This window comes from Equus asinus, chromosome 8, assembly GCF_041296235.1.
Source record: "Equus asinus isolate D_3611 breed Donkey chromosome 8, EquAss-T2T_v2, whole genome shotgun sequence".
NCBI lineage: Eukaryota > Metazoa > Chordata > Mammalia > Perissodactyla > Equidae > Equus > Equus asinus.
In genome coordinates, this window is record NC_091797.1 from 99636388 (window position 1) to 99661880 (window position 25493).

Consider the following 25493-nt stretch of genomic DNA (forward strand, 5'->3'; position numbering starts at 1 on the left):
TCAGTGCTGGTGAGTGTGGTCCCCCAGCAGCGGTCAAAGCAAGAGGCGCCACTGCCCTCTGTGAGAACAGACTGAGACGCTCCAATTTAGGTGAGAAGCTTCCATCGTCCCACCTTGGCCTCTCAGCAGGGTCCTGGGGTTCAAACCCTTTTCCCCCTGCAGGGCCAGGCACATTGAGGACATTCAGCTGGCCACAGAGCTGGTTCGAGAATCAGTGTGCAGCTGCTTTTGCAGCAGAATCTTTCCAATCCAGTCCCTTCAGAGAAAAGATAGGTTATTCCAGGAATGTGCCATTGAAATGCGGCTGAGAGCTGCCCCTGCTGTCCAGCAGGTTTCCCAGCAGAGCTCTTAGCAGCTGGCCCTCTGGGCCTCGCTGTGTCTGCATGGCATGTCCTGTGGCTGCTGTCGGCCCCCAGCCACCTGCATGCAGCCCTTAGCAGGACGTGCTTCAGCATCCACCATGCCTGTCTGGTTTTGTTCTTTCCTTGTGGCAATAAATTAGATTAAAGGAAACAGGCAGAATAGAAAGTCAGCTCTTGCTCCTTCAGCTCTTCTTGAGACAGGGCTCTCGTCTCAACCTCTCCTCCAGCTCCCGTCCTTGGGATGTGTCCAGGCTACATCTTTGTGTTGTGGTGGAGACACTTCTGGACAACTGTGACCAAGCAGGATCTGCTGGGCACATACTGGACACGGTGTCTAGTATGGGAAGCCAGGGGTGACATGGGGTCCCTGTCCCAACGCTCCTATGGTAATTGTAAGCAGGTGACACCACAGGAGGACCTATGTCCTGCTTTGCTCTAGAGGGTGACTCCTGGGGACATGTCACGTGCAGTGGCCAGGAGCGTGGGCAGTTCCAGGGATATTCAGTGGGTGCAGGTGGTCCTAAGAGGTCTGGAGCATGTGGTGCCACCAGCTTCCCCTGAGATTTCTTCATGGCACGAAGCTGCCCAGACCAACCTTTCTGCCCTGTTGCCTGGCCTCGTCGCCCTTCCTCCCCTCTGGCCACTTCCCCTCTGCTTGCTCTCTGTCTACCCTGCCTTCCATTCCTGCTCTCTGCAGGCTGCCTGGGTGATCAGTTGGGGATCCCTTATCCATATGATTGTCCTTGCCATAGGGAACAGATAGTGCTGAGGTGCCTGGACTCGCCTGCTAGTGGTGTGACCTTGAGCCAGTCACCTCCCTCTGTGCTCTCACCTCCCCATCTGTGACATGCAGGTGACAGGGTGTGTGGGGTGCATGGCAGCCTCCCTCCCCTGGGAGCTACAGCATTTGCGTCCTGTGGCTTTTGCTGGCAGCTGTGACAGACATGCCTCTGCCTCTGGCAGGACATGCCCAGAGAGGAGAAAAATGCAGAGACATAGCAGGCGCTCTTCCCCCAGAGGGCTCGTTGTGTAACTAAGGGAGCATAGCCGTCCTGGTCTCCTCCACCCCAGAGGCCGGCCAGACCTGACATAAACCTGCAGATCGGGGGTTGCTGTCTCGTTAAGCGCCTCACTAGGCCAGTTCCTTCTTGACATGGGCCTTTGGGTGGCTGCTTCTCATACCAGGTGTGTCTGCGGCAGCTTGGGACTTGGGAGGCCTGGGAGCCTCGTGCTGCCCAGCGCTGGCAGCCCAAGCAAGGGTCCTGAAGGCTTGTCGGGGAATATGTTTGCTGCCAACTGGAACTGTGCATTTTTCCAGAGGAATTGTCAGCTGCAGAGAGATCTGGATTGGATATCGGAGGCCAGGGGTTTCCCTTAGCAGCCTTGAGAGTGGTGGCCCCAGTGGCCAGAGGGGCAGAGCCCAGGGCTGGACATGAGAGACAGGCTCAGGAGGGAGGCAGGTGCTCTTTGCTGTGTCTTAGACCCTCTGTCTCATGCCTGGGGAGCTGTGCGTGCTCAGTGGCTCCGTGGAATCCAAAGGCAGTGTGGGCACAGTGCGCCGTTTCCCTGTGGTCTGAGCCCTAAGGGGGCTGTTGAAAATACAGCTTCAGACATTCAGGTGGAAAGTGAGCTGGGAAATGGCCTTCCCACTGCAGCAGCCTCGTGCCAGCTGTGATGCCCTGCAGGTGCCTTGTTGCCCTTCAGAGAGGCACCAGCTTTAGGCTGCAGACAAGGGCTGAACACCTTGAAGGGACAGCTGCTCGAGCAGAGGCTGAGGCGCCTCCCTGGGGCAAGTGGGGCCCAGGTGGTCAGGGAGAGGCCACATGAGGAGGGTTGACTTCCAGGCTGGAAGAGGGCGAGGCAAGAGGCACCTTCAGGGAGTGCAGGGCAGAGAGTGGCGGCAGATCGGGGAGGTGATGGCAGGGCTTTAGAAGGAAACCACTGCAGGGAGAGTTCCCCCACCTGAAAGGCCAGGCCTGGGGTGGGGCCCCAGGGCCTTTGCTTCCCCCTTCTTGGCACTGTCTGTAGTTCTCTGTGTAGACTTTTCTGAGGCAACCTGTTCATCTTCCTAGTCCTGGGAGCTTTTTGGCACCTGGGTGGATCCTAGAACATATTTTCGAGTGCCGGGGCCATGCTGCCTGCCCCAGGACTCAGTGCACCCAGGCACCATGAAGGCGAGTCCTGCCCAGGAGAAAGCTGCTGCCCTTGTTCAGCTCAGCAAACTCAGCCACCCCATGCCCATTTGTGACCTTGCTGACGTTAGCGTGAAACACCTGGCACCATGTTGTCCCCTTGGCCTGGCAGCCAGAGGCTTGAGGTCACTCACTCCCGCCACTCCACTCCCTGGCTGGGGGCCCTGTCATACGTGGTGGAAAGAGCACAGTCCAGCTTGGATTTGGTGCCCCTCTGACTCAGCTGTGTTGGAAGTGTCATGACATGGCTCCTGTGCCCCCTGCTGTGCCAGCATCCCGTGCATCTCTGTCCCATACACTCAGTAGGAAGGGTAGGAAGCCAAAGAGCAGGAGAGGAGTCCTGTTTCACTCCGGGAGCTTTGTCCACGTGGTACTGGGAGAAGGGGCGGGCGTAGGGCCGGTGGGACGGGGTGGGTGAGGAGGGATCTGGGCTCCTCCAAACACTCCTTCCTGTTCCCTGTCAAGGACTGAGAAAGCAGCAAGCCACTCAGAGTGATCCTGACCCAGTACTCCCAGTGCTGTGGTGGAGGAGTGTGTGGGAGAAGGGCGGAGTTGGTCTGCAGAACTGGACAATCCAGGGGTGGGAGGGTTGTGGTCCAGGAAGCAGGCTCTGAGGGAACACTTGGTGTGCAGGAGGTTGACCAGTGTATGGGAGATGCCACCACCAACCCTTGGGAGCTGTGAAGCTGGTAGGGCCTTTGAGGGGGGTCCATGTGTGGCAAGGGGCCAGGCCTTTATGCCACCATCACCGGGCACTGGCGAGGCGGCTCTCGTTCCAGGGGAGGCTAGGTACCCAAAGGCTAGCAGGCAGCCATCTCCCCACAGCTGTCCTCACCACCCAGAACTGCCGTCTTTGCTTCTCCCACAGAAAGTGATTGTTAAACACATCCTTGTTCGTGGTTCTTGGGCAGTATGGTTTCAGCCTGTGGAGTTCACAGGCAAATATGGCATTGTCCTTAGTGATCACAGTGGTGCAGTTGACCCTGTTTGTGTCCTCCCTGATGAGGACTGCAGGGAGTAAGGTGAGCCCTGCCTCTGCAGACAAGGAAGGGGCCTCTGAGAATAACGCCGAGCCACTTGCCCCTCCCAGCAGGTCTGCCAGTCCAGGAGGGGGCTGGTCCGCCATCAGACTCAGGAGCCCCAGGCCAGGTGTGCTGACACGGGCCACTTTGCTTCCATTAAGCAGGTCCAAGTGGGACACAATGTCAGGCACGGTCTCCGCCACCACCCTGCATCTGAGCTTGTCCTTTGCGCCGTCAGAGCTGGGGCTGCCTGTGGCCTAGGGGGCAAAGGGGGTTCGTGGAAGCATACGGGAAGACTGTCCCAGCTCTCACAGAACAAGGTCCTCACTGGCTCGCAGAGGAGAGCATCGTAGGCCAGGGCAGGCCAGGCAGTGCCATTTGAAGCCATAGGCCTTCCCTGGCCTCCCTCCACAGACTCCCATTCCTATGAAGACCAGCCCAGAAACCCATGGTCTTCATGCATCTCCCCTGCCGAGGAGCCAGAGCTGCCCAGCCTGGCCTTTCTGCCAGCACCGCGGTCACTTGTGTGTGTGTTCCCACAGGATGGCGGAGTGCGTGCCTGTGTTTGTATCTGAGAGGCAGGGTGTCAGAGAAAGACAAGGGTGTGTGGTGAGGCTGTGAGAGAGAGAAGGGGCTTGTGCGTGCAGATGGATCCAAGCCTGGGCAGGTGGGAGCAGGGGGGTAGCAGGAGTGACAGTATGTGGCAGGCGAGCAGGCTGAGCCCCCTCCACTTCCAGGTCAGCCAGAACAGCCTCACCATGCTGTCCTCGCCGTCACCGGGCCAGCAGGTGCAGACCCCGCAGTCGATGCCCCCTCCCCCCCAGCCGTCCCCACAGCCCGGCCAGCCCAGCTCGCAGCCCAACTCCAACGTCAGGTAGGCCTGGCCGGGGTGCCCTTCCCTGCCTGGCTCCCAGGGCGGGGCCTGCCTGGTGCCCCAGCTCACAGCCATGCTTCCTTTCACTTTGCTGCAGCTCCGGCCCTGCCCCATCCCCCAGTAGCTTCCTGCCCAGCCCCTCGCCGCAGCCCTCCCAGAGTCCAGTGACAGCGCGCACCCCACAGAACTTCAGCGTCCCCTCCCCGGGACCTTTAAACACCCCTGGTAAGTCGGGCCTGGGGTGGGCATGGCCTGAGGCCCAGAGCCATCGTGTGACCTGCACACAGCCCTGCAAGTTGAGGTGCTGAGGGTCGCCCCCTCACCCTCGCAAGGCCTCAGCTTATAACAGGGTGAGTGAGCTCTGGAACCCCTTGGAGCCCCAGCGTCCCACCATTAGGGCTTGTGGAGAGCTGGCCCTTTGTGGGCTGGGGCCGTGCTCACCCAGCTGTGTCCTGCAGTGAACCCCAGCTCAGTCATGAGCCCAGCGGGCTCCAGCCAGGCCGAGGAGCAGCAGTACCTGGACAAGCTGAAGCAGCTGTCCAAGTACATCGAACCCTTGCGCCGCATGATCAACAAGATCGACAAGAATGAAGGTGGGGCTGGGCCGGGGCGGGGGCGGGGCCCATGGATACCCCAGGCCTGCGTCTTAATGTCCCTTCTTCTGTCCCAGACAGAAAAAAAGACCTGAGTAAGATGAAGAGCCTTCTGGACATCCTGACAGACCCCTCCAAGCGGTGAGCTTTGCTCACAGACCCCTAGGGGAAGACCAGTGCTGTGCCCACGGCTCACAGAGGGTCCCTGGGGGCTTGGTTGGTCCAGCCTAGGACAGACTCTTGGTACCAAGGTGGAATCCAGAGAAAGGGCCCTAGGGTTCCACTTAGGTGTGTCTGCTGGAGCTCCGAGCCCCTAGCCTGTTCCTTTGCCAACGCCCAGCCTGTGCTGTGCTCCGGGCTGCTGCTGGGGCCATCACACTTCCACCCTGTGGCCATCACAGCCCTGCGTCATCAGGCTGTTGGCTGGGTGTGGGCTTGGAGTGGCCGTCACTGATGAAGCTGGCCATGACGGGCCTCAGTCCAACCTTCAGCCCTGTACGTGACTTGCCGGTGGCCTTGGGGCAAGTGGCTGTGCCTCAGTTACCCTATCTGCAAAGGGGGCAGCTGCGGCTCACATGCGTTGGCTGTGAAAATGAAACAAGACGGTGCCTCGAGAATCACTTGGATGGTAGTGGAGCACCAGGTTCTTGACACCACACGCACACCCCTTCCCTTGCCCATGGGTCACAGGCTGCTATGAGTGCCAGAGCTTGGGCAGTGCCACAGAGCTGTTCACGTGGACTGGCCTTTGGGTTACTTCCCTCTGCCCAGGGCCTTGGCTCAGGCTGTGCCCCTCTTCTAGAAGGTTGTCGTTGTTCTGTTTATTTGGGCAGAATGCTGGACACTGTGAAACAGGCCTGTTGGAGCCAGACAGCCCTCCAGGCCCTCTTGGGTTGATCTCTCACTGGAGTTACAGGGCCAGGGTGGGCAGGGGCCTGGCTTAGATGAGACCGAAGCCACACCAGCCTGGTCAGGGGCCTGGTTTCTGTCCCTTCCCTTGACCCATCACATGTATGCTTTGTTCTCCCGACCAGGTCCAGACAGCTCCTGGGAGCGGGACCACCTTGCCTTAGACTCCCACTGGGGTTCTGGTGGCCAAGGCCCTGGGGCTGGCTCCATCCAGAGGAGGCCAGATGGGCAGTGGTTGGGATCAGCACGTGTGAGCTGCCAGCTTCCCCATCCTCCAGCACAGAGGGTCAGCCAGTCCCTCTCCCCACAGGTGCCCCCTGAAAACGCTGCAAAAATGTGAGATCGCCCTGGAGAAACTCAAAAATGACATGGCGGTGGTGAGTAGGGCTCCATAGCCTGGTGGTGTTTGAAGGGCTGCAGGTATTTCCGGGAGGTCAGGGTCCACCCCATAGCAACTTGGAATCGCAAGCTGGGAGGAGCCTTCATAGTCAGTCAGCGTGAGCAGAGGGGGCAGCCTGAGGTCCCTGGGGGTCTTCTTCCTGGTCCGGTCTGTGGTTGGGGGTGGGGCGGGACAGCATGCATAGGAACATGGGAGAAATCACCCTCTGGCTGAGGCTCCATGGAGGCTTCCTCCATCCCCTGGGCTTTTGTGCACGCTGCCATCCTGCTTCCACACACCCAGCATAAGGCCAGGCCCCCAGGAGAGGGGACTCCAGGGGAGGTCAAGGTTACAGGGGGTGAGAGAATCAGCCGTCTTTGTCTGCAGGGGGCAGAGGTTGTGGGGAAGCCACAGGAAGTCTGACTGTGAGAATGAGGACCTTGGGGTCTGGAAAGCCTCCTCAGGAGTAGGCTGCTGACCCGCCCACCCCTGTCCTAGCCCACGCCCCCACCGCCCCCAGTGCCGCCAACCAAACAGCAGTACCTGTGCCAGCCGCTCCTGGATGCTGTCCTGGCCAACATCCGCTCGCCTGTCTTCAACCACTCCCTGTACCGCACGTTCGTGCCGGCCATGACAGCCATCCACGGCCCACCCGTCACGTACGTACAGTACAAGCTCAGCCTGGCAGTAGGCGGCGGCTGGCAGGCCATGGCCACAGCCTAGCCTGGGGTGGTCACCACAGCCGCCTCCTCTAGGGCCCCAGTGGTGTGCGCCCGGAAGCGTAAGTTTGAAGAGGACGAGAAGCAGAGCATCCCCAATGTGCTTCAGGGGGAAGTGGCCAGATTAGACCCTAAGTTCCTGGTGAACTTGGACCCTTCTCACTGCAGTAACAACGGCACCGTCCACCTGATATGCAAGCTGGGTGAGTACTCGGGGAGAGCAGGGCAGACTTGGGAGAGTAAGCCCTGAACTGCAGCCCTGAACTCTGGCCACACGGGGCACAGAACAGCCCAGCCCAGCGCCGCACACTCCATTCACCGTGACGGGCTCAGCCTCCCACAGACGTGCCTGCTCACCCCACAGCCCCAGGCCCGCAGTCCCCCATCCCTGTCAGAGCCTGCCTGAGCTGCCCTTCTGCGCTGAGGGCTGCACTGAGGGCTGGGCCGTGAGCCCACACACTCTCACCTCCCCCCACGTGCCAGGGAAGCCCCTCCCTCCCGTCCAGGTGTGGCTCTGCTTCCCTGAGCCCCTGGGGAGATGTGGAAACTGAAGTCAGAGTGATCTCCAGGCTTTACAGCAAGCCTCACCAGAACCTTCTGGGGTGTGAAGAGCTCTGTTTAGGAGCAGGGCTGTGAGGTGGGGCAGGCCAGGTCACACGCACAGCCTTGTGTTACAGATGACAAGGACCTCCCAAGTGTGCCGCCACTGGAGCTCAGCGTGCCTGCCGACTACCCAGCCCAGAGCCCGCTGTGGATTGACCGGCAGTGGCAGTACGGTGGGTGAGCCAAGATGACGGCCGTGGGGAGGCCCAAGACAGACGGTCAGCTCTGGGCAACCAGGTTTTCCTCCATGTGTCCTCCACCCCCCCAACCCCACAGAGGCCTCCTCCTCTGGCTCCCCCTTTGTAGACAAGAATGGGTTGCCCAGCAGTCCCTTGGAGGGAGAAGGGTCTCTGCCTTCGTTGTTTCCCTTTGCCTGTTGTCTTACAGTCCCAGAGCAGCTGGGTTGAGTGGGTAAGGGGTGAGCAGGCCTGGTGGCCTCTATGGCCCCTACAAGGCTGATGACATGGAGGCACAGATGGGAGCTTGGGCTCATGAGGCCTCTTCTGGGTGACATGGTTCCAAGCCAGAGGCCTAGAGAAAGCCCTGAGGTTGCGGACAGTCCCCCTGAGGCTCAGAACTGGCGCACAGAGGGCTGGTACTGGAACCCTGAGGCTGTCCCTGAGGGGAAGCCCTGGGCTCCAGGCCCATTCACATTCCAGTTCTCCACTGACTTGTGGGCCCAAGAGGAGAGCCCGCCGCCACCCCACTGTGTGGGGGGTGGCATCCCTGGTCACCGGGGCTGGGTAGAGTGCCCAGATGTCAGTCTTATGCCTCTAGGAGCAGCTCCTTCCCAGCGAGTCGCTTGCCTGGGCCACGATCCCAGCAGGCACCAGCCATCCTGGCTGAGAACACGGCACTCACGGCCTGCTGCTGTGTTGCAGACGCCAACCCCTTCCTGCAGTCGGTGCACCGATGCATGACCTCGAGGCTGCTGCAGCTCCCTGACAAGCACTCGGTCACGGCCTTGCTCAACACCTGGGCGCAGAGCATCCACCAGGCCTGCCTCTCGGCAGCCTAGCTGCCACCGCCACTCCACCTCGGGCCACCGGCCAAGGACCGTGGGGGCAGCCGGCAGCCTTGTCGGGGCCGCAGCAGACATATGCCTCATGTCGGACATTTCTAGGTGTTGGCTTCCTTAGAGAGTCTGGGCTTAGATTTGCTTTCCTGCTTTTATCTTCTGCCTTGGGGACCTGCCAAACATTTTCCCACACTTGTACAGGACAGGGACAGGTGGCTGCGGAGCTGGCTTTGTTGGGGGTGGGGGTGGGACTTCTTCCAGGGAGTCAGACACACCTCTAGTCCCTGCGTTCCTTGGGCTACTGTCCCCACGGCCTCTGCAGGGCCCACGTCCTTCCTCCACAGCATGGGGAGAACTCAGGATCTCGTTCGAGGCTCTTGTGTGTGTGCCACAAAACACTTCTCCCTGTTTCTGTAGGGGAACATGGAAAACGTAGGAAACCCTCAAAACACACAGAGTTTTCTGATCACGGTTTTGGGTTCAGACCGCGCCACAGTTGGCATGGGGCACACTTGCCTGCAGCACGCCACAGGGAAGCTCCCGGATCCAGGGGTGCTGGCTGTGTCAAGAGGGAAGGCCGGCCTGTGGGCAGTGTGAGTCCCCTGCCATCAGCTGGGCCTCATACCTCATGGCATTCTCCCTTCAAGCCCTGGGGGCCCTTTCAGCACTGTGGGGGTGCCTGGGGAGCCAGGAGCATCTGGGTGGATCCTTTTCCTGGCCCCATGCCCACTAGTTGGACCCTTGGGCCCACTCTTGGGTCAGGGTTCTGTCCTCGGGACCCAGCATCGTCGGAGCCAATCCAGAGAGTGAAGGCTCCCTGACAGGGCATCGGCCAGCTGGCCCTCTGGCGACAAGAGGTTCCCCCTTTTGTATGTGCACTACCGTGTCATCTGTGGTTGCTATAATAAATTTATTATTCCCGTGTTTGTCATGAATTCATCACTGTGTCGTCCCCCCCATGCAAGTCCAGGGCCCACTGTCCAGTGAGGGACACTGTCAGGGCTGAGCCAGGTCCACCACCTTGGAGCTGTCCATGGATAGCCAGGCCTTAGTTCACCTCATCTGACAGTGTCAGTGCCTCATCTTGGTTCACCCCCAAGTTTCTGGCAAAGTGCTTGTTCCCCAAAGTGGGAAGAGGCAGAGATTTGCATTGAGGAAACAGCCAGTGGGGCTGGGATGACTGTCCTGGCTGGCTAGTGCTGACCACACCGTGAGGCCTAGGAACCTGCTGTTCTGGCACCTGAGGGGCTGGCATGAGGCCGTCACAGGGCGGAGCCCTCCCTGGGGAGGGTGCGCTCCACAGGGCGGCTCTGTCTCCTGGATGTGTGCCTAGAGGGCAGCCCCCTGTGCTCCAGGAAGGGGGTGTGTGCTGTGCCTGAGCTTGTCCTCTTCGGGCAGCTGCTGGGCCCTGGACAAGCCAGGGTGACTGCCTGGCAGGCCCTTCCCATTGCAGGGAGCAGAGCTAGGGGTACATGGCGGGACAGTGACGCCTGATAGCCAGTGAAGGACGAGACTCACAACTGGGAGAAACGAGCTTTATTTCCAGTCTTCAACAAGGAGGGTAATACTTACTTCATAATGTTTTTGTGTAAATGCAGAATAACAAAATACCGAGCAAGAAAAGTTTCTCAGTTCTGAAACCAAGTACTTTCTCTGCCATGAGTTTTGTCTGGAATCAGCTTGGCTTAAGCGCAGTAGAATTCTTTTGAAGTGCTATGTAGAGAGGGTTAGCGTCTCGAGCCGCAGGTCGTGGGAGGCCTGGCTGCAAGGAGGGTGCGGGCGAGCGCTCAGAGCACAGAGCGGTGCAGCCGCCGGCTCTGCACCACCTGCAGCCTTTTCTGCCGCTCCGCGAAGTTGCTCTTCAGGGTCTGCTTCAACGCCGGCAGGATGGCTCGCTCCGCCACTGGCATCGGGCTCAGAATCAGGCTGGTGGGGGCAGAGGCGGGTCAGCGCAGGCACCTTGGGAGCGCACGCTGGGCTGGGAGTGGGGCCACGGTGAAGGCACTGGGCCAGGGCCCGCTCTGCTGCTGTGCCCTGGCCCTGCAAGCCCTGGGCTTGGAGGCCGCCCCACCCCCAGTGCCAGTAGCACTCACCATTTCTTAGAGACGCCCTTGGTGGGGACCTTGGGGAACTGCATGGCCCCCGGGTGAAGGGCCTCCTGGTCCCTAGTGAAGGAAGAGTCAGCAGTGAGCCCCAGATGAGCAGACCCTGCCGTGACGGGGTGGGCGCCACCCAGGGGCACGCACTTGGGAGAACTTGGCCCAGCCTCCTCGGGGGCAGCCTTAGGCTTCTGGTTCCCTTCCAGGAGGGACTTGAGATGCTGCAGCTGAAAGGCAAGGAGAAGAGGCGTGGTGGGCAGGGCCAGCAGAGGCACGGGGCGCTCCCTCTGCCCGAGCCTCACCTCTTGCGCCTGCAGGAGGTTGGCGTTCCACAGCTGGCGGATGACCACCTCGCACTGCTGAAGCGTGGTGGGCCTGCGCAGGTGGGGGGGCAGGCTCATTGAGGGGGGTGCCCCCGTCACCTGCTTGACCTTGTGCTGGCTGCCCGCCACTGAGGTGGCCACTGCATTAGAGGTCTCCACTTCCTCGTCTCTGAAAATCAGTGCAGCAGCCCAGAGGTGGCCTGCCAGGCTTGGTCTAACCACCCACCATCTCTGCTCGGAGCAGTGCCCATGCCAGTGTGAGGCCAGTGTGGGGAAGCAGGCATCTACCCAGGCTCCTCGGGGGTCTGGCTCCCTTCTGACCAGGGTGCTCCCAGGTGGGGGTCTTTGGGGCCAGCCATGACTTGGGCCTGTCCCTTTCTCTCCTCTCAAGGTACACTGAGGGTCAGACGTGGTTCGAGCTGCCTAGCTGCCCACGGTCGTGACCCCACTCCTGGTGGGGCTGATCCAGAGGGAATCTAAGGATGGTGCAGAGAAGCAGGAGTGCGTCCTGCCAGCTACACTACGCAGGGGACATGGGGTTCCCTTTTCAGATGCAAAGTCCAGCTCACTGCTGCTTTCCAGGGAATTCCCAGAAACTTGGGTGTTACACGAGCCTCGTCCTGCTCTGGCCTGATGGCTCCATGCCTTCCAAAGGCCGAGCATGTTTTCCAGGGTGGAGCCTGGGAACCCAACTCACTGTTTTCTTGGTGAAAAGCAAGCTAAATTTGGAGGCCAAATTACCTTTTCTTTTCTTTGAGAAAATGTGTTAGGGGCTGCTGCTAGCCCCTCTTCTGGGCTCAGGTCAGCCCAGGGAGCCTGCAGGATGCCCAGGGGAGCGGGGGAAGGTAGAGCCCACCAGATGGACGAGGCCTGAGTCCGTCTGCTTTCACAAGCTCGGTTCACGCTGGAGACTGGGCCACATGGAAGGGCAAAGCAGCTGTGAACCTACTGAACGCAACCCCAAGCCTTACTTGGCCTGCCCCTGGGTCCCAGCGGCCTTGTCCAGCTTGCCGTTGTGAAGCAGGGTGGCGCCTGGTGGCTCCTCTTCCAGCTCCATCTTCTGGGGAACGTCAGCTTTCGAGTCTTGCTTCTTGGAGGAACCAGGCTGGGGCCTGGCCTTGCCTTGAGAGTTTGCTGCAGGTCAGACCCAGACAGGGCCAGTGACTGCAGGCATCACGAGCTACTGCCCAGGTCCTCCAGGAGCGGCTGTGTGCACCTAAGGAGCCCCCGCCCCCACCTCAGCTTCCTCCTTGTAGAGGGGAGACGGTAGCAGCCTCCTCAGGAGAGCTGCTGGGAGACCAGAGTGTGGGCTGAGGATGCAGCCTGTGGGTGGTCCTGCTGAATGCTCTCACGGAGTCACGGTGGTGGAAGCTGGCTCCTTGAAGCAACTGAATCAGGGACACCCCCACCCCTCCCAGGCCTCAGTAAAAACCAGGGCGGGGGTGGAGGGGTGGCCCCACAATCTGTTCCCTGACTCTGAGCGCCACTTTGGGCAAAGCAAAACTGAATGAGAGGTCTGGGACCCGCCTGCACAGGTTTCCTGTCTGAGGACGGCCCATCACTCACCTGGGCCCTGCATGGAAGGGCAGGGGCTACTGCTGGTGAGGGAGCCTGGCCTCTCGGGGAGGCAGAGTGGGGAGAAGAGGTTCTGAGCTCCCCTCCCTCTGCCACAAGCGCAGGCTCCGTAGGCAGGGCCCTCCCACCTGCATCCTGCCTACTTTGGGCTTCTGCCAGGCAGCCAGAGCACTGCCCCCTCCCTGGAGGACCACGCGGAGGCTCAGGGGCCCTCGGGGCTGCTCTGCTCAGGGAGCCTCACTGCCCACCATCCTGCCCCAGGGTGGGCCCGCCAGCGGGCCTTGTGCCCCATGTTGATATCAGGCCTTTGCAGGCAGGCATGCCCAGCTTTTTGGCCACCCACCACCCAGCCCACAGTCCTGTCCCACCCTGCCTCAGCCCCTCCTGGTGCTTTTAGTTCATGGCACCTGGGGGCCACCCTCCTTGGCTCCCTTCAGCTGCCCCTCAACCCCCATCTTCACAGGGCCTGGCAAAGGTGCTCCCCCGAGTTCTGCTCAAGAGAGGACCGCCAGGGGCTTTCAGCTCCCTGGTCAGCACCCGACACTGGCTGTTCAGGCCCAGGGCCCCAGTGAGCACCTGCCCCTCCCCCAGCCCTGAGCACACAGAGGATACTGGCACTCTCACCTGACACTGTCGAATTTGAGACAGACTTGATGGACTGAAAACTGGAATTGGAGATGCTGCCTGTGGGAGAACGCACAAGGGTCAGCCCAAGATGGAGGCAGCAACACTTCCATCCCAGCTTCCCCAGCGGCTTCTGCACACCCCCGTGGGCGAGAGGCCAGCCCCCCTGTGTCCACCTCCTGTCCTTGCAGGCCCCAGACCATGCGTCCAAGTGGAGCCCTCCCCCACACTCTGGTGAGGCAGCCCTAGACCCGGCCAATGCCCGAGGGAGCCGAGGCCATGGGAAAGGTGGTTTCCTGGAGGGCCATCCAGAAAGCAGGGGCTCAGGACTGAAGAAGCAGCAGGTCCCAAGTAGGAGCACAACCCCTCCCAATGTCCCACGGGGGACCCCCAGCACTGTAAGACTGGGACTGCTAACGGGCCCAGCTGCATGCCCAGAACAGCTCACTAGAGCTGCTCTGTCCTGCCAGAGAAAGTCCCACCCCTCCGTTCTCTGCGTTTCTCCCAGGAAGGAAGAGCCCTGGACACTCCACAGACTAGGCATTCCGGGCTGACACCACTCACCACGCACGCTACCTCCCCATGTCACACTTGGCCCCAAAAGTAAGGGGGTGAGCAAGCCCAAGACAACCTGGGCCTCCCGGGGCCAGGCTGGGGGACAGGCAAGGAGAGTGGGCCACAGATGAGGAAGGGCCCCAGAGAGTTGGCTGCAGGTCTCTGTGCCTCAGCTCCCTTTCCCCAGCCTCCACGGCCACTGCGGAGATGGCAGGGAGGATCCCCGGAAGGAGTGTGCCCAGAGCCACCTGTCCCAGGGTGTGAGAGAAAGAGGCACAGGGCTGGGGCTGCACTGAGCCTGGCCAGCGTTTCAGAGAGAGAGCCTGGGGCTGGCCATAGCAGCAATCCAAGTAAAAAGAACCCAGCAGGTTAGTGAGTCTGGGGAGGGCAGGGGGAGGGCCTAGGCAGCCCCCCACCACCAGCTTCTCTGCCCACTGTCCATACTGCACAGACCTTTTAACAGCTAGACCTTGAGTTAGCATGAGGGAAGCCATCTTAGGGAAAGGAAGCAACACTGTAACCATGCCCCGAATCACTAGTCTCGATACATTCTATACATTCTAGCCTGCTCGCAGCCTCCATGATGAAGCACCTCTAGCTTTTACAAAATACATGATCTGCTAGTTCTAGGACTCTTGCTTACGTATCTCCCAGCAGTGATAAGACAACTTTGTTCTCTGAGCTTCCAGGAACATGACGGCCTCCAGAAAGAAAAATCCCACGTTGGTCCCCATCACGAATGACAGAGGAAAGAGACAACGTGGCGCCTTGAAGTTCATCTCACCGGATAGTCAACCTCCCTCACCCCCTCCTTCCCTGCCCGTCTCCCCTGTGCACCTGCCTCAAGGTGCTGTATGACTGGAAGACGGTTCATCAGGACGCTAGTCTGCCATCTTCCGATTATGCTAATCGTATAAACTTTCCTTTCTCAACCACCGGCTTGTTTGCAATTGATTGGCACTAGATTGCGGCGAGCCGAACAAGCCCCTTTTCGCTCCGTTACAACCTCAGGCCTTGACTTCCCCAAGAACGGCACCTGCTGTGCTTGAGTGCCCAAATTCACCCACACTGTGGCTGGGACAGTGGTGTCTGTCCAGGTCCCCTAGGACTCCTCCCCACTGGGACAGTGAGTGGGCCACTGCAGCCAGGTGGGCACAGCAGTCTGGAGGGGCTGTTCCCGCCATCAGAAACTTCCCATCAGGCACTCCAAGGCCTCAGTCTTACCTCTCTTCTGCGGCTTCTGATTCATTATTAGCTTGTATTGGAGATCTGAAAGCAAGCACATGCTCTCCTCATCATTTTGGAAGCTGCAGCCACTCTGAGTGAAGAGGCTTGACTTGCCCTGCCCGCTCCCTCCCTGCTGAGACCCTAGGGACCTCACTCGTGACCTTGGCTGCCGGGACCCCACCCCAGGACCCTGCCTTGGGTGCCCTAGGGCCGGGAACGCCCCTGGCTGTTCCTAGAGCCATAGTCCCTGCATGAGAGCCTCCCCCAAAGTCCGTCCCTCCATTGATGACATCTACAAGGCACCCCCTGCCAAGGGGATTGGGGGTCCAGGGATACAGGGGTGAGTCAGGATGGCTTAGCCCTCCAGGAGCCCCTGGCCATGGATGAGCAGACATGGTCAGTGCAATATCAAGTGACACCCTGGACAGGAGCTGGACAAGAAGACATGGGGAGGGGAGGGTCCTGACATAATGGACACCCAGTGAGGGGATACTTGGAGCTCCAGGTAAAGGCAGCAGAAGAAAGGAGGGCAGTGAGAAACGAGGCAGGCTTGGATGTGTGGGCGGAGGAGCCTCGCTACAGCTGAGGGAGGCCAGAGAGAGGACAGGGTCCCATCGTGGGAGGCCCCAAATTCTGCTCCAGGTCTGGCCCACGGGAGTGAGGAGCCACGAGAGGTGTGAAGTTAGGAAGGCCCCGCCCTGAGGACACTGGGGGCACAGGCCGCAGCCGTCTGAGGAGGGGCTGGGTGGGGCCAAGGGATCCCTTTGGAGCCGGCACGTCTGCCCTGGACCTGGGTGTGTTTAGTTTGTGAAAATTCATTAAGCTGTATACTCGTACTTTGGGGCCTATGTTTTACTTATAAACGAGGCGGACCAGACCCGGCCTGGAGAGCAGACGGCTGGCCGGGTTACCTCGGGAAGTGACACACCGGGCCCGCCCCCGCCAGATGGGCGGGCCGCCCGGAGGCACCGCCCACGACGACACCGCCGGATCTGCGGCCCCGGGGCCGGGAGCCCGAGCCGGCGTGCAGGACCCGGGTAGCCCCCGCTGCCGTGTTCCTGCCTGCGGCTTCTAGAGCCCGTGCGCTGTGTCGGGGCCGGGGGCCGTGTGAGGGTTCAGGACACCTGGGGGGCCGGTCTGCGTCTCTCGGGTCCCAACCGCGGGAGGCGCGGACTCACCCTTGTTCTCCCGCTTCAGGTGCTCGATCTCCTCGTGGAGCTTGACCAGCGTCTCCGAGTGCTGCTGCTGCAGGAACTGCAGGCTCTTCTCCAGGTCCAGGACCCGCTTCTGCGCCTCGCTGAGCCCGGGCTGCGCGCCGTGCGGCCCCGGGGGCTGGGGGACGGCGGACGGGCGCAGGCGTGGGCGCGACGCCCCCCGGGAGCCCAGGGCCCCTGAGCTGAGAGGCCGCTGCCCGGCCGCCACTCCCGCCGCGCTCATGTCGCCGCCGCCGCGGCTGCAAGTCCGCCAGCTCGGTGGCCCGACAGCCCCGGCCTGGCGCCGCGTCCTCATGGAAACGGGCGCGACCGCTGGGTGTGGCGCGCGGTGGGGGCGGGGCGCGCGGTGGGGGCGGGGCGCGCGGTGGGGGCGGGGCCTGGGCGGCGCGGGGCGCGCACGTGGGCTGGAAAGGCAGCCTCTGGCTTAGTTGAACGTCAGGGAGTCGTTTGCCAACGTAGGCGTTATATTTAATTCCGTTCGCTTGTTGTGTTTTAATAGTTCACTTTTTGAATAGAGGGTACGATTACAGGCTCAAAAATCAAAAGGCAGGGACCGCCCTGTGGCCCAATGGTTGAGTTCCCGCGCTCCGCTGCGGCGGCCCAGGGTTTCACCGGTTTGGATCCTGGGCATGGACATGGCACTGCTCGTCAGGCCATGCTGAGATGGCGTCCCACGTGCCACAACTAGAGGGACCCACAACTAAAATGTACAACTATGTACCAGGGGGCTTTGGGGAGAAAAAGAAAAAATAAAATCTTAAAAAAAAAAATCAAAAGGTAGAGTTTCTACTTTTAATAATTGCAGAACCATCGTGCCATATGAAATGTGGACAAAATCTATGAAACAGTTGTCAGAAGGCCGAAGAAGAACAAAAAGCAGGCGGAAACGGGGCCGGGGAGGCAGTTATTGAAAGAAGAGCTGCCTTTCCCCTGAGGGCTCTTTCCAGTGAGCTAGACTGCAAACAGGAAGCAAGGGGCTTCTTGGCTGCAGAAGGCGGAGGATGGAATTCGGGAGGACAGCGCAGCTGAAAATTGAGGGGAGTTATAATGGGAAGTTTGTAGCCTCTGCAGGTGAGGAGCCGGAAGCTATAAACTCCCTTCCAGTGCGCTGCCAGTCTGAACTGCACATGTGGGTAAGATCGCAAGGATCCCAGGGAAAGACAGAGCTGGAAGGCGGGAAGAGCTGCAGAAGGGAGCCATTTACAGTCCACTCCGGGCAGACTGAGTTTGGAGTCCGACAGTTACAGGAGCTTGGTAAATGCCTCCGTTTGCCATTTAAACCCCACCCAAAAGGGCCACAGCTTGGAAATAGAGACTTTGTTCTAGAAATAAGGAATTTGCACTAAGGCTAAGGGCAAAAATCAAAATATATCTGCCCTGGGGCTGGTCTGGTGGCGCAACGGTTAAGTGTGCATGTTCCGCTTTGGCAGCCTGGGGTTGGCGGGTTTGGATCCCAGGTGCGGACATGGCGCCACTTGGCAAGCCATGCTGTGACAGGTGTCCCACATATAAAGTAGAGGAAGTTGGGCATGGATGTTAGCTCAGGGCCAGACTTCCTCAGCAAAAAGAGGAGGACTGGCAGTAGTTAGCTCAGGGCTAACCTTCCTCCAAAAAAAAAAAACTATGTCTATATTTATATCTATATCTATATCTATATCTATATCTATATCTATATCTATATCTGCCCTAATGAAATTTAAAGCCCAGCCTCCACAAGTTCACTGTGATCTTCCAGTAATTCAACTCCATAGAGGACAAAACTCAACACTCTTCAGAGAATAACAGAACTCAGAGTCTCCATGACCCATCCTCCACAATATCTGATATACAATAATAAATATCAGACATGCAAAGAAAAAGGCAAATGTGATTGAGTCGAGAGAAAAAAATTCACATTCAGTCAACAGAAACAGATCCACAAATAATTCGAGATAATAGAATTAACAGAAAAGTATTATTTATTTATAATAAATATGTTAGAAATCTACAGAAGAAGATGGCTATAATGATTGAAATCATGGAGAACTTAAAAAATGATTGGGAAAGTATAAAAAAAAAACAAGGAAATCGTAGAACTAAAGCCTTACTGGTTCCCTGGCTGGCAGTCTCTCTCCCATCCACGCAAAGGGAAAAAGCTGCACAAACTGAAAATCAAAGATTAGCTCCATCAAAGAATCAGGTCGTAGGACAAACTCCTGCCCCCAAAATCGGAGAGACAGACAGGCGGATAGAGAGAATCACAATTTATTGGAGCAGAAACCTGTGCAGGCATGAGTACCAAAGTAGGTAGGAAATTCTAAACTGTAATCAATGAATTGCTGGTGTGGCTCAGTGTGGACAAGTCTGAGAGAGAAAATCCAGGGAAGGCTGATCTTCAGGGGCTGGGAAGTTTTTGTGAGTTTAACACTCCAGGATCCCTGCCAGGTTATCCCAGGGAAGAATGGAAAAGAAGCCCCTTGTGCTCCAAGCAGAAGGAAGGGGAAAGTAGCCATTTTGACATATGCCCAAAGTATTCTTTTTTTCTTTACAAGGCCTGCCCTCAAAAGAAACTAAGAAGGCCAAAGGAGTTAAAGTGACTGAGATTTCACCAGAGTCTAACTGACCTGGAGGAAGGGAAGTACCCAGTTCTAGCCCCATCCAGCCCCTTTCTCCACACTGTACCCCCACATCAATAAGGCACCTGTATAAAAGCAAGGGATACAAGTGAAAGAATTACTCATCTCAACCCTTATTTTAGGAGTCTCTGGGAAAACCCAAAGACAACAGAAAAGACAAAAATGAGGGTACCAGAGAACATTTTTGCCTCTGACACCTATGACTATAGCAAACAATAAACATGCACTAAACCCTAGCCAGATAAACATAAAATTTCACACCGAAGGGCTATTTACCTCAGTTCCTTCTACCCAAAACCTCATGTCCAACTTTCAACAAAAATTAGAAGGCACACTAAAAGACAAAGTCACAATTTGAAGAGACAGAGCAAGCATCGGAGCCAGACTCAGATATGGCAGAGATGTTGGAATTTAAAATAACTATGGTTAATATGTTAAGGGCTCTAATGGAAAAAGTGGACAACGTGAAAGAACAGGTGGGTCAGGTAAGCAGAGACATGAAAACTCTAAGAATGAAAAGGAAATGTGAGAAATCAAAAACGCTATAATAGAAGTGAAAAATGTCTTTGATGGGCTCATCAGTAGATTGGACACGGCCAAGGAAAGAATCAGTGAGCTTGGAGATATGTCAATGGAAACTTCCAAATCCGAAATGCAAAGATAAAAATGAATGAAAAAGACAGAACAGAATATCCAAGAACTCTAGGACTATTACAAAAGGTATAACATATACATAATGGGAATACCAGAAGGAGAAGAAAGAGAAAAAGGAACAGAAAAAATATTTAAAGCAATAATGACTGATAATTTCACAAAATTAATAAAAGACAACAAACCACAGATCCAGGAAGCTCAGGGAACACCAGGCAGGATAAACACCAAAAATTCTACTTCTAAGCATATAACATTCAAACTTCAGAAAATTAAAGACAGAGAAAATCTTGAAAGAAACCAGAGGGAGGAAAAGAAACTTTACCTACAGAGGAGCAAAGATAGAATTACCTTGGACATCTCCTCAGAAATTGTGCAAGCAATGAAAGTGTGGAGAGAAGTATTTAAAGTGTTGAAAGAAAAAAAATCACCAACCTAGAGTATTGTATCCAGCTAAATTTTCCTTCAAAAGTGGAGGAGAAATAATAAAGTCTTTCTTAAACAAAAATTGAGGGACTTCGTTACCAACAGAACTGCAAGAAATATTAAAAGAAATTCTTCAGAAGGAAGAAAACTGATATAGATAATAAATTCAGCTCTATATAAAGAAAGGAAGAGTGTTAGAGAAGGAATAAATAATGGACAAATCTAGCCAGCAGAAAACCAGTAAGGACATAGTTGAGCTGAATGGCACCATCAATCAACTAAGAGACATGCTAGAATACCTCATCCAACAACAGCAGAATACATATTCTTCTCGAGCCACACAGAACATTCACCCACAGACTACATTCTGGGCTATAAAATATACCTTAACTAATTTAAAAGAATAGAAGTCATACAATGTATGCTCTCAAAACACAATAGAATTAAACCAGAAATCAGTAACAGAAAGATAGCTGGAAAGCACCAAAATACATGGAGATTAAACAACACACTTCTAAATTACACATGGGTCAAAGAAGAAATCTAAAGTGACATTTTAAAATATTTTGAACTAAATGAAAATAAAATTTATCAAAATTTTTGGGATGCAATGAAAGCAGCATACAGAAAGAAATTTATAGCACAGAATGCATATATTTGAGAAGAATAAAGATTTGAAATCAGTAACCTAAGCTTCTACCTTAGGAAACTAGAAAAGAAGAGTAAAATAATCCAAAGTAAGCAGCAGAAGAAAAGAAATAATAGAAATTAGAGCAAAAATTAATAAAATTGGAAACAGCAAATCAGTATAGACAATGAACAAAACTAAAAGGTGATTCTTTGAAAAGATCAATAAAATTGACAAACCTCTAGCCAAGCTAAGAAAAAAAGAGAAGACACAAATTACTAACATCAGAAATGCAAGAGGGGCCATCACTACTGATCCCGTGGGCATAAAGGATAATAAAGGAATATTATGCACAACTGTATGCCCACAAATTTGATAGCCTACATGGAATGGGTCAATTCCTTGAAAGACACATCTACCAAAACTCACAAGAAGTAGACCATCTGAATAGGTATATATCTGTGAAAGAAACTGAATTAATAATTAATAACCTTCCAAAACAGAAAGCACCAGGTCCAGGTGGGTTCATGGGTTAATTCTTCCAAATATTGAAGGAAGAAATTATGTCAGTTCTCTACAATGTCTTTCAGAAAATAGAAGCAGAGAGAATACTTCCCAACTCATACTATGAGGTCAGCATTACCCCAAAACCAGACAAAGACATTACAGGGAAAACTACAAATCAGTCTCTCATAAACATAGTTGCAAAAATCCTCAACAAAGTCTTATCAATGTTAACCCAACAATGTATAAAGAAGAATTATATACTACAACCACAAAGGATTTATTCCAGGCATGCAAGGCTGGTTCAACACTTAAAAATCAGTTAGGTTAAAGAAGAAAAATCATATGATATCAAGAGATGCAGAAAAAAGCATTTGACCAAATCCAACACCTATTCATGACAAAAACTCTCAGCAAAGTAAGAAAGAAGGCAGCTTCCTCAACTTGGTAAAGAACATCTACCAAAAACCTACATCTAACATTATATTTAGTGGCAAGAAACTAGATGCTTTCCCACTAAGATCAGGAGCAAAGTGGGGACATTGTCTTTCATTACTTCCATTCAACCTCATGCAGGAAGCCCTAGCTTGTGCGATAAGATGAGAGATAGAAATAAAATGTGTACAGATAAAGAAAGAAGAAATAAAACTGTCTTTGTCTACAGCGACATGATTGTCTATATAGAAAATCCCAAAGAATCAACAACAATAAAAAAACTCCTGGAACTAATAAGCAATTACAGCAAGGTTTCCGGATACAAAGTTAACATACAAAAGTCAATTGATTTTCTCTAAACCAGCAATGAACAATTGGAATTTGAAATTAAAAACACTTCACCATTAAAATTACCACCAAAAAAAGAGAGAAAGAAATAGAGATAAATATAACAAAATATGTACAAGAGCTATGTGAGGAAAACTACAGAACTCTGATGAAAGAAATAAAAAAGATTTAAATAAAAGGAGACATATTCCATGGTCACAGATAGGAAGATTCAAAATTATTAAGAGGTCAGTTCTTCCCAACATGATCTCTAGATTCAGTGCGATCCCCAAAAAAACCCCAAGTTATTTTGTGGCTATCGACAAACTGACTGTCAAGTTCATAAGGAGATGGCAAAGACCCGCAAGCGCCAACACCGTATGACGGAGAAGGACAAGGTCGGAGCACTGATGCTACCGGATGCAAGATCTACTGTAACGCTACAGCAGTCAGGACAGGGTGACACTGGGGAAAGAACAGACAGATGGATCAGTGGAATAGAATAGAGCCCAGGAATAAACCCAAACAAATATAGTCAATTAATATTTGACAAAGAAGGAAAAGCAATTCAACTGAGAAATGATAATCTTTTTTAAAAGTGGTGCTTCGACAACTGGACATCCACGTTCAAAATAATAATAATGATAATAATGTAGACACAGACCTTACCCCTTTCACAAAAATTAACTCAAAAGTGGACCATAGATCTAAATGTAAAATGCAAAACTATAAGACTCCTAGAAGATACAAGAGAACACAAGAAGATGTAAAATAAGAGAAAAATCTCAGTGACTTTGGGATTGGCGATGACTTTTTAGATACAACACCAAAAGCCTGACCCGTGAAGGTATCGGAGAGTGACCCAAAGCCAGGCAGGAAAGAGTATTCTTCAAAACTAGTGTCTGCAACCTGTAGGAACCGTGACTCAGTGATTTTTTTCCTGGCCGAGGGTGCGTCTTCAAGGGCGCCCTTCAGCTCTGACGGAGGAGACTCGCAGCCTGACTGGCTCCAGGTGGTGATGGCGGGAGTTGAAGGATGACATCTATGGGAGACAAGGTAAATCCTGGGTGTACTCTCTCACGAGTACAGAAACAAATTTCTTTGGGGCCAAATTGGAGGGATTTAGCATTTAGTGGTTTGGATGGGAAACCCTGATTTACTGAGTAACTCCTCAGTGCTGTTCCCGGGAGACAGCAAGTCAGGTGCACGCCCATTTTATCCTTTTTTCTTTTAAATTTATGTATTCCTTTAATAAAATTGATATAATGAAAATCTTCAAATAGACCAGCACAGAAAGGCTTCAGTCTTGCCTGCCACTGTCCACAACTCCCTAGACATCAACACTGTGCGTGTTTGGGGCCGTGTCCTCGCGCGGTGCCCTCCGCGGCGCTCCATGCTGTGCTTTTGCCACTATTCCTTGCTGTTTGCAAGATGACCCACTTTGGCTTCCTGTTGTGATAGATGAGGATTCAACTCACTTGTGTCACCAACCCCGCCCTCTTATACACTCCTGTTATTATTCTTAGCTCCTCTATTATTTATTTTTGTAATTTTACATCTTCATTTTTGGGTTCATCGATCATTGATTCTTTACTTTTTTAAGTGAAGATTTAAAGTAAGGATATTAGTTCCTCCATCTTTCCTTCTCAACCCTTCTCTAGCCTAACTCACAACTTCTATAATTTGTTTTTTTCTTTTCATTGTTAAGGTTGATCATTTTCCACTGTTCTATGACAAAAATGAGATTTGTTGTACTTTCTCTACAGGTTGATTCTGAAAGCTTAAAGTAATAAACACTCCATTTTTTTGTTTTCTTGGAGTTTCCAGTTGCCTTGTCAGACTTGGATTATCTTCTCGCACCGCCTGAAGCGCCTTCAGACCTCTCAGATCTCCGTTTTCCCGGTCGTGTCCCTCCTCCAGCCCTCTGCACTGCTGCGCCAGTGTTGACTGACTGCTCTCCAGCTACAGCAGCCATTTGGGGACTTCTTTCTTTGCTTTCCTGGATAAAAATCTCCTCCTTTCTCGATGTCTCCCCTTTTTCTTTTCCTGTACCACGCCAGGATGTTTCTGGAGCACATCTTCAATTAAATTCTCAAGAAAGCGTGTGTGAGCAAGTCAATCTTCTGAGCTCTTGTGTACCTGAAAATGTGTAGTTTGCCCTCAAACTCCTCTGGTTTTTGGAAGTCTGGGTTGAAAATACTTTCCTATTCGGCATGTTTTAGCAGCCAGTGGCGTGCTCCCCTCTGATGCCAGTCAGCTGCTTGTCGCTTTGTAAGGGAGTTGCTGCTTCCTCTCTGGAGGGCGGGTCTGCTCACTGTCCTCGGCTTCTGAGATTTCAACGTGGCGCGCTTAGCTGCGTGTCTCTTCCGTTCGTTGTGCTGGCGCTCGGGGCATCGCTGAATCTGCAGATTTCAGTAGTTCAGCTCTGGGAAAGCATTTCCCATCATCTCTGAAAGTTTCTCCCATTCTAATAGGAACCCCTCTCAGTCAAACAGTGTGCCTCCTACTGAGCACCATATCTTTTCTTCTATTTGTATTTTCATCTCTTTGTACTTTTGTTTTTCTTCCTGGGATATTTACTCAACTTTTCTTCCAACTTTCCTACTTACAATCATATTTTCTTAACTTTCAAAAGCTGTCTTTCGGCTCCTGACTGAACTCTTGCTTAGCACCACATTGGCAGTTTGTTATGATCTGTAATCTTCAGCAATCTCGTTGGTGAATATTCGAGACTGATGTTTTCAGCGTTAGCCAGAATTCCTCCAGGGGCACTGTCTTTGCTGTTTACCACAGTGTCTCTTTTACATGCTGAAGACATTCCTCGGATGTCTGGTCATGCCTCGCTGTTCGTTCACTTGTAAGGAGAGGGTAATGAGTAGATGGTTGGGAGCCAAAGCCAGGCCACCCAAAACTGCTTGTACTTACTCGCACTCATCTGAAAATGGTGCCTGGTCTGAAGAACATAGAGCTACGGCAAGGAAACCAGCTGTCATCCAGTAGAATCTTCCGTATCTTGACAGAAACATGGGCGTAATCCCAATTGCTAACCCTGCCATCACCGTGACAGTTGCCCCCATCAGCCTTGCTCCCACTGTCCCTCAGCACCAAGCCCCGGGGACTCCAGCACCATGAGCTGTTTTCCCAGACCTCACAAATCCCCCACGCTCTTTCTCACACTTCCACAGAGACCACATCCAAGTGTGACATCAGTGAGGAATAAACCTTTTTGTGCTAAGCCACTGAGATCGGGGGTAGTTTGCTACAACATGGGCTTAATTTCTCCTGATTAGCAAACTGCTCAATTCCTCTACAGACAAGCTAACTTGTCGAAAAGCTCTTCCAATAAACTTTGTAGTGCCTCACTTTCAAGTAGGAATGCATAACCAAGATTCTTTTTTTTTTCTGTGAGGAAGATTGGCCCTGAGCTAACATCTGTTGCCAATCTTCTTCTTTTTTTTATCTTCTCCCTAAAGTCCCAGTACGTGGTTGTGTATTCTAGTTGTAAGTAGTTCCAGTTCCTCCAGGTGGGATGCCACCACGGCATGGCTTGATGAGTGGTGTGTAGGTCCACACCTGGGATCCGAACCTGCGAACCCTGGCCGCCGAAGCAGAGCACACG

General features: G+C 54.0%; 2 protein-coding genes across 18 annotated transcripts in view; one reads left to right on the forward strand and one right to left on the reverse strand.

Annotated features, from left to right (window-relative positions):
* The window catches only part of MED15 (mediator complex subunit 15), a 66483-nt gene extending 56886 nt beyond the window's left edge, over nucleotides 1-9597 (forward strand). For 9 of the 11 annotated variants that reach the window (XM_014827138.3, XM_014827139.3, XM_070516606.1 and 6 more), the window contains 9 exons: nucleotides 4314-4450; nucleotides 4548-4675; nucleotides 4909-5043; nucleotides 5121-5184; nucleotides 6263-6329; nucleotides 6830-6990; nucleotides 7087-7253; nucleotides 7728-7826; nucleotides 8535-9597. In XM_014827138.3, coding sequence (XP_014682624.1) covers nucleotides 4314-4450; nucleotides 4548-4675; nucleotides 4909-5043; nucleotides 5121-5184; nucleotides 6263-6329; nucleotides 6830-6990; nucleotides 7087-7253; nucleotides 7728-7826; nucleotides 8535-8671 — 1095 coding nt within the window. In that variant the 3' untranslated portion in view covers nucleotides 8672-9597. Of the gene's footprint in view, nucleotides 1-4313; nucleotides 4451-4547; nucleotides 4676-4908; nucleotides 5044-5120; nucleotides 5185-6262; nucleotides 6330-6829; nucleotides 6991-7086; nucleotides 7254-7727; nucleotides 7831-8534 lie in introns of all 11 variants that reach the window. The other 2 variants (XM_014827140.3, XM_070516607.1) reach the window with 1 other exon arrangement.
* A 589-nt stretch (nucleotides 9598-10186) lies between these two features.
* Nucleotides 10187-16628, reverse strand: LOC106822092 (coiled-coil domain-containing protein 74B-like). Of its 7 annotated transcripts, none has more exons than XM_014827112.3 (8): nucleotides 16253-16624; nucleotides 15072-15116; nucleotides 13293-13352; nucleotides 12065-12227; nucleotides 11073-11262; nucleotides 10918-10997; nucleotides 10765-10836; nucleotides 10187-10597 (listed from the first exon to the last, which is right to left on the reverse strand). In XM_014827112.3, exons 1-8 carry the CDS (start codon nucleotides 16581-16583, stop codon nucleotides 10459-10461), a joined length of 1080 nt encoding a protein of 359 aa, XP_014682598.3. In that variant the 5' UTR covers nucleotides 16584-16624; the 3' UTR covers nucleotides 10187-10458. The 7 variants fall into 7 exon arrangements, with proteins under 7 accessions (XP_014682598.3, XP_044631293.2, XP_044631290.2 ...); XM_044775358.2 differs by having other exon boundaries at nucleotides 10191-10597; nucleotides 11073-11145; nucleotides 16253-16625; XM_044775359.2 differs by having other exon boundaries at nucleotides 10194-10597; nucleotides 11073-11145; nucleotides 12065-12215; nucleotides 16253-16627.
* Between the last annotated feature and the right edge of the window lie 8865 nt (nucleotides 16629-25493).